This window comes from Nematolebias whitei, chromosome 22 (assembly GCF_014905685.2).
Source record: "Nematolebias whitei isolate Nwh7 chromosome 22, NemWhi1, whole genome shotgun sequence".
Classification (NCBI taxonomy): domain Eukaryota; kingdom Metazoa; phylum Chordata; class Actinopteri; order Cyprinodontiformes; family Rivulidae; genus Nematolebias; species Nematolebias whitei.
The window spans coordinates 7287944-7296350 of record NC_056519.1 but is presented as its reverse complement, the minus strand read 5'-3'; the positions used below and the strand labels follow the sequence as shown (position 1 = coordinate 7296350).

Sequence of the window (8407 nt, the reverse complement as noted above, 5' to 3'; positions counted from 1 at the left end):
ATTTTTGAGCGCCGTGTGCCACATAAAATCTGTTCAAGGTCAGTAAGCACAAAACCGGAATTAATGCATGAGGCGCACTGTTGATTTTTGAGAGAATAAAGGATTTTAAATGCGCCTTATAGTCCGAAAATTACGGTAGTTGAAATAGCCCTGCTTTAGAAGCTGTTTGTTTGTTTATACATTTGTTGATAAATATGCTGTACAGTTTATATACGGTTGTGCTCAGCTTTTGACTATACTGTGAAATCATGTTAAATGCACTCTTTGATACTAAAACAGGACAAAAGGAGATTAATTCATCTCTGGTCCTCGACCCTTTTCTTCAGAGGTTTTTAGCAGAGCTGTTACGACCAGAGGTCAAAACCTCAACCTGCTACTGCAGGTCAAAGGTCAGCAGCTCAGATTTTAGATTATAAACAGGTGATTTAAAGCGACATCCTCCTCAGAGCAAACATTAAACTACAGTAAAAATATTTTATTTCCATAAAGCCTCTTGATAAGTATTAAGCTTTAAACGCCGTGAAGGAAAATGTTTTCTCGTGTTGCAGCTCGAAGGAATCGGATTTTACGTTTCGACTGTTTCAGATGAAAAGAGGTCCCGGCGCAGTTCATGTGCACATGCACGTCAGTTATTGTTGCTTTTTGTTTTCCATCATGTAACAGTTAACGTGATGTCTGCTGAGGCAGATCAGAGAGCGATACGTTTTACAAATATTGCTTCTTTTTCGTTGAAACATCGTTTTTTTTTTTTTTACTTAAGTGAGATCTGGATTTGGATGTATAGCCATAATCTGGATTAATCCACTCGTACTACCTCATGAAGCGATTTAAAAACGAATCGAACAGAAAAAAAAAGCCTCAGCGGAGCTCGGGTTGCGTCAGCGGGCGTAAAAGCGAGAGTCGTATTTCGTTGCGGTGAAAACTCCGGCGTGGGTTTTGACGGGTTTTTTTTCCCGCCACTTCACCGGGACGACTTCCGGGAAAAGATCGAACTTAAAAAAAAAAAAAAAAAAAAAAGTCTCACTTTCGCCTCAGTCCATAAGAATATTTAATTTGACAAATAAATAAGCAAATCACTTATTTTTTTACTTGCTGTGTGTTTTCAATAAGTGTGCACAAACTTATTTTTAGCTTGTTTTAGGAAATTAAATCCTTATTTTTAACCAATCCCGTTATTTCTTAACTATATTTTTGCACTACTTTAAACTTACTCGACTAAACGACTAATTTTGTGACGAGAAGCTTTAAATAAAACAGAATTTGGACGCCTCATCAAATCCATCCGGTGAATTAAATATAGAAATAAAACTGACCTGTTGGTCTCCGGTAATATTCGCTCAATAACCTGTTGTAGCCATAACGATAAGAAGAGTATAGATTTTATGTACATGCATGAATGTATTTGTATATCGTTTGTAATAATTTTATAGTAATTTAATACTTGTTTTTGTATCCTTACATTTAAAAATGTATCCGTTCTGATATTTGTATATAAAACTGATTGCTTGTTGTTGCTTTTTGCTGATTTATAGTGTGGACGATGAAATTAAAATAAAACTAAAAATAAAAAAAAACATTTTGACTGGTCTCCATCTTTAGATTTTAAGAAAATAAAGAGAAAGTTCTGATTTGGCGCGGGGCTTCAGGTAAGGGCGAGCGGAGCAGTCGCGTTATACCGAAGCTGCGCTCTCCGTCCCGGATTTGTTTTCATGTAAGTGTTATAGCTCCACTCACAGACCCGGTGTCCAAATGAAAAACTTTAAGAACCCTCCTGGGGTTAAATCCCTCCAGGTTAGACAAACAGAAAAAACAGCGGGGCATGACTATGCTATGCTAATGGAGGATGCTAGCTCCCCTGCTAAGGGGCAGGGATCAACTGACGCCATTGAACACTCCAGAAAAAAAAACTAATGAGAAAAAAAAAACAAGATACATCCGAAGAAACTAACTCATTGAAGAAATACATTTTATTGGCCATTAATCAACTCTGGCAACGACTTGACCTTTGTTCACAAATAAAGCAACACAGTGCTATGCTAGCCTCTAGCAAGAACGACCACTTAATTCAGAAGACTGCAAAATGAACATCAAGACATTGGAGCAACAGGTTGGCTCCCTCCTTAAAGATAAGGAGGACCTGAAGGAACGGCTGGTGGAACAAGAAAGGTACAAAAGAAGGTGGAGTCTTTGGATCAAAGGGAAAAAAAGAAGAGGTAAATGAGAACATCAGAGCCGAACCCGTCAACCTGCTGTGCAAAGTGGCTCCAAAAGAACCAGTCGAGATGACGTCTGGAGAAGAACAAAGTCATCAGCTGTGTGCAGAGAGGCAGGTGTCCGGTTTGCTGAAGATCTAACTAAAGACAATCTTCTGGCAAGACGAGCGCTGTGGCCGAAGACTGAGCAAGCCAGGAGTGAAGCAAGTTTTTATTTTGTGTAAGGGGCAAAGGTCAAATATTTTCCTTTTTCAAGAGACTCACTCCGACAAGCCTGACGTTAAATTTTGGTCCCAGCAGTGAGACGAGATTATATGTAGTCGTGGATCCAATCGCTCGGCAGGAGTTGCTATTTGTTTTAATACATTTTCTGGTGAAGTTCTTACAGAAAGGACGGATAATGAAGGTCACTGGGGAGCTTGAGTTTTGAAAATAGAGAAAAAAATCATTTTATTTTGATCAATATTTATGGATACAACAACAAACATAAAAATAAAACTTTGCTTTACAAAATTACAAATGTCATAGAAGAGCTGATTTGGTAGTAGGAGGGGAGGGGGCCCTCAAAATATTCACAATATCATCCTAATCCTATTTTTAGTAATTTTATGAATATGAATGGCCTGTTGGATGTGTGGGGGATCAATAACCCAACACAAGACACTTCACATGGTTAAAACCTAATGGAAACTCTAAATCGAGAATTGATTACTGGTTGGTTTCCGCTCCCATAATGCAGTTCAAACTCTTAATATTTCCATAAACCCCCTTAATGATCACTGTGTTATAAATTTGATCTTCTCTAATCAGACTCTCTCTAGAAGTAAAAAAAGATTATTGGAAATTCAATTAATCCCTTTTAAAAAAATGATCTATATTGTTGTAATATTAAATAATTAATTTTGGACATTAATAAAATACCAATATATAAAAATGGGAACTTTTAAATTTTTTAATAAGAAAACAGGAAAAAGACAAAATAATAAACAATTTAAGACCTATCACTTCTGAATACAGACTATAAGGTTAAAATCTGATCTTCCAAAAGCTCTCAGTCAGGATTTATGAAATTAAGATCAATTCATAATAATATCAGATTGGTTTTAGATCTTATAGATTATAGATTTGGTGGAAGATGATGCTTATATTTTATTTCTTGACTTTCAAAAAGCGATTGACTCAGTTGAACATCCTTTCATTTATGAAACATTAAAACACTTTGGATTTGGTGAATATTTCTTGAACATAATTAAGATGTTACACACGGATAAGACAAGGGTGTAGTTTATCTCCATTGTTCTTTATTACAGTCGCCGAGTTATTGTCCATCCGGTTAAAAAATTCTGATTAGTCAATTAGCGGATGACACCACGCTGTTTTTGAAAGATACCTGTCGCTCTTGAAGTGATGAAATCATTCTCCAAAGCTTCAGGTCTAACTCTCAATCTTCATAAATAAATGTGAACTTTTAAGTATTCATGGCAGTTTGGACAAGTTGCTGTACAATATCCCAGTGAAAAAAGAAGTTTGTTACTTGGGTACATGGATATCCAAAGATTCTAAATCAAGTGTCGGCGAGAACATCCAGACGCCAATTGAAAAATGCTAAACAATTGGTTGCAGAGGGACTTAAATTAATTTATTTCCAGACTAATATATCCCATTGACGCTTTACCACTTTCCACACAAACCATAAAAGAAATAAACACCTTAATTTTCCATTTTATTTGGAAGAATAAACATCATATCAGAAAAGCAGATATAATTAAAAGTTGTGAGGAGGGAGGAATAAAAACCATGAATGGTGCTAAAGCTACGATGGCTCCAGTCTTTTCTGAGATGTGAAGATATTTGGTTTTCTTTACTTAACTTTGTGTTCAAGACATGAGGTGGCATTGATTTCCTGTTGAAATGTGACTGAGGTTTCAAAGTTACCCGTGAAACTCTCTTGATTTTCATCAGCAGGTCTTGTTTTACTGGAAAATGATTTTCAGGCATAACTTTAGTTCAAATAATGTCCCATTGTGGAACAACAGGGCGATTCTGAAGAGAAGAAAATCAATGTTTATGAAAGGATGGATGGAAAATCAAATTTGGTCTACTGTTCATTTGATAAACGATAAAGATTGGTTAAAATGTGAAGAATTTTGCAATAAATATAAAATAATTTGTACCCGAGGATTACAGAAAGGTAATAACATTCCAAATGTTATAATTAACCTAATCAAGAATAATTTAGATCAGATCCCAACCCCCAGATTGCATAAAATAATAATGATATAAATTTTGTAGATAAAAAAATGCAGTAATAAAGTTTTGAGAAATCTTTTAATCAACGAGATCTATCCTGGGTCCATAAAAGAACATATCGATTAAAAAAAACAACAAGAAATTAGATCGATCAGAACTAAATTTTTGAAATTTCCAATCCCTCCTAAAGTGAAGGAAATCTACCCTTCACAGGAGTTCTTTAAAAGAATATTCAATTTTGAAACGGAGGATTGTTATTTTTGTAAATCAATGTTGGAGTCAACAGAACGTGTGTTTTACGAATGTGAGCGTGTACGTGGTTTTTGGAACGAGTTACCTAACTGGTTGATATCCAAGTCTCTTAAAATTGTTTTTTTTCTTTTCTTGGAAAGTACTAAAATTTGGAATTTTATTAAAGAATAAAAAAAAATTGAATATTTGATCAATAATATTATAATGTTTGCCAAATTCTTCATCCATAAATGTCGTTTTACAAAAGCTCTCCCTATTCTAAAAGCGTTTAAGAACGAGTTTGTAGTTCTTTTAAAATAAATTAAGACAGCCCCTGCTATCAGACTTTTCTCTATTTCGTCAGAGTTTAAGTTGTTATAAACCCCAGGATTTACTTTAATTTTTTCACCTGTTAAATTTCAGGAATTGTGATTTCCTTACTTTTTTATATATATATATATATATATATTGTTGGCTATAATATCGAAGTTGTAATTTTTGTATAAACATTTTGTTATTGATAGGGAGGTTTTGTCATGTTAGCTGAAATAGATTTGTTAAATGTGAAATTGTCATTGCCTTAGTTCTTTGTGTGTTTTATTATTTTTCTAATTAAAAACAAAGTTCTGATTTGGCTCACAGCGCCCTCTGGTGGAAGATTGTGCAAAATGCCTTTTTATTTAAAACAAAAGAGAACTTTACAATAAAAACAAGTTTCACGTTACATTCCGTTACATTTGACGGCTCATCTCACGAAGGCAACGACAAAAACTAAAGAATCCACAAAAACGGCGTCGAGCTAAAATAAATTTAAAACGAGACGCTCGGATCTGCGAGTTCAAATTAAAACACGGGTTTAATTAAAAAAAATGTAAACGTTGGAGGAGAAAAGGGAATGATGTCAGAGAATTACCGACCGCCCCGACGACAAAAACAAAAAAATAAAAACAGCTTGAAGTGATATTTTCACAATTAAAGTCATATTTTGCTGCAGTATCACTAAATATAAATACAAAATCGTGACAATCATTATTCACATTCCTAACAGACCCGCAGGTCTAGTGTTTAAAATTAAAACTCAAGACTGAAACAACGTTGTGCAAAAGTCTTAAGCCACCCCCTATGTCCTTATATTTCACCTCCAAACTGCCAAACGTTATTTTAGAGCGGTCTTGACAAACGCTGGATTTCAGCTGCTTTCCCCCTCGCTTCCAGTGAAAGTGAATATTTTAAGTTAAGTTATTTAAAATCTGACCTATGAATCATTCAGGGAGAAAAAAGCTCCTAAACTTTAACAAACCAGGTTAATGTTGACAGACAAGATGGCCGCCGCAGCTAACTGTCTTTATAAAACACATAAATGCCTCTAATTGTGTTAGTTATACAGATATTGAGCTAAAACTCGCTGTGGTAGTAGCTGAGAGTCATCTCCAACTCAAAGTCTGAGCGTTTCTAATTTCAGTTTTAAAAAAGCTTTCAGATACCGTTGGTCTGCAGCAGACGCTTCATTGGTCGCGCTCCACTTTCATCTCTGAAGACAATCGGCCCGGCACAACGACCACACAAGAAACGAGTAACGAAGCAGCCGGAAGAAAACTTTTGATTAAAAACACCCAGAAAGAACCGTGGATCAAGACCGTTTCAAAATACTACAAGAAACCTCGGCTGTTTGGAAGCAAAATGTTTTTATCCGTTAAAAAGTGACGTACAGGTGCATCTAAAAATAGAATATCGTGGAAAAGTTCCATGTTTTTGAAGCATGAAGTCTCTAAAACGTCCTGCTCGATGCTGCGTGGACTGAGGACTTCAGAAAACCCTGTGGACCAGCATCAGCAGAGGACATGGACCCAAACCATCACCGACTGTGGAAACTTCACTCCGGACTTCAACAATGTGGGTTCTGGACCTCTCCGCTCTTCCTCTGGGACCTTGATTAACAAATGACGTGAAAATGGACGTTCATCTGAAAAGACGATGTTGGACCACTGAGCAACAGAGAACAATTTTTCGCCCAATAAGTCGCGGTTGTGCATAATTTTCATGCCCTGCGACTTATAGGCCGAAACGACGTATTTATGGATTTTTGCTCCATATTTATAAACCAATTTTGGTTTGAGATATGACCATTTTTATTCGTTCCGACTGAAATATTGAACACTACCATTTTTTTTAGCAGCTAGATGGCACTCGAGTTGTACGGCATGCCGTTGTGTCATGTAAAAGTGGCTATTAATGACAAGATCAGCTTGCCACCGTCGTCTGCCTGGAGCAACCGTCACATCAGCTTCACTTTACGCAGCCTCGACGAAATGCAGCTGATTTGACCATTGAAATGCATTTATTAAGTAAAAGCTCAACTGAGACTCACCTTCACTATGTCAAGCAAACAAACAATTGTTTTAGGTGCATATCTTGTTAAATTTCGAAGAAACGCGCAGCGACTCGTCCCTCTGCGCGTTCCTACGTTCACATATGTGGGTTTGAAATGCAGCTGATTTGACCGTCAAAGTGCATTTATTAAGCAAAAGTTAGACTGAGACACATTTTACTGTAAAGTCGAGCACACAAATAATTGTTTTTAAGCGCTAATCTTGTTAAAGTCCTCTCGTGCGTGCCCCAGTGGCCGCCATTTGGCAGCCAATCATTTTTTGGCACGACACCGGCTTACATTTCCAGGTTGTCAGCGGTGATGCATAATAGATGTGACATATTTATGGATTTTTTCCACTTTATTAGACATTTTAGGACCGATGCGACTTATAGGGTGGTGCGACGTGTACGGTGGAAAATACAGTAATCCCACGTGATAAATGAGGGACTACTGTAGTATCTTTCACAAATTTACAGAAAATTTACACCAAAAAAACTGCTAAAACTCACATTTTCTGTTGTGGGTATAAATAAAAAATTAAACACAGTATCACGTTAGTTTTGGTCAAAGCTTCAAAGAGCCACAGATGAGAGAGGAAAGAGCCGCATGTGGCCCCAGAGCCGCAGGTTGCAGACCCCTGGATGAGGGTGAGACACCAGGAGTTTCTAATAATGAACCACCTCACGATGTTCTAATTTTTTTTAGATGCACCTATATTTACATCCATTCAAACCGTTAAAACAGATGTTTTCTGTACATTTCAGAGGTTCACAAATCCTCCAACAGTCAGGCACTTCCAAATCCTAAATCAAACCTCAACGGTGCATTTTAAGACGACAGCGATTCCTGAACCTAAAGGATCTAAACAGACCTGCTGCATGGTCCCTGATCAGAGAGGCAGCACAGCTGGCGTCACAGCTGGCGTCACAGCTGGCGTCACAGCTGGCGTCGCCGCGCTCGTCTGTCTCTCCACAACGCTCGTAGCTCCCGTACCAGCAGTGGCGTGATGAACAGGATGCTTCCACCTGTCTGCGATTTAAAAACAAACACAGCTTTCAGCCAAGAGTTTCTTTAGTTTATATTTTGAAATTTCATACATTTTAGTAGAACAACAGTTAGTTAAACATGAAAAGGCTATAAACTTCTTGTCAATTCTCTGTATGTTTATGGAAAAGTTGTTCACCTCTAAATTAAAATTTCATTTTTTTCCCCACTAGTTTTACAATTTAGATAATACGAAAAAAAATTTCCTCTTAATTATGAGGAAAAAGGGAGAATTCTGAAAATAAAAAAGTCAGAATTCTGAGATTAAAGTCAAAATTAAAAAGTCAGAATTCTGAGA

General features: G+C 36.7%; 1 protein-coding gene across 1 annotated transcript in view; it reads right to left on the bottom strand.

The window, feature by feature from the left end:
- Positions 1 to 7994: 7994 nt before the first annotated feature.
- The window catches only part of slc37a3 (solute carrier family 37 member 3), a 10654-nt gene continuing 10241 nt past the window's right edge, over positions 7995 to 8407 (bottom strand). The window contains exon 13 of the mRNA XM_037696082.1: positions 7995 to 8094. Coding sequence (XP_037552010.1) covers positions 8002 to 8094 — 93 coding nt within the window. The 3' untranslated portion in view covers positions 7995 to 8001. The remainder of the gene's footprint in view (positions 8095 to 8407) is intronic.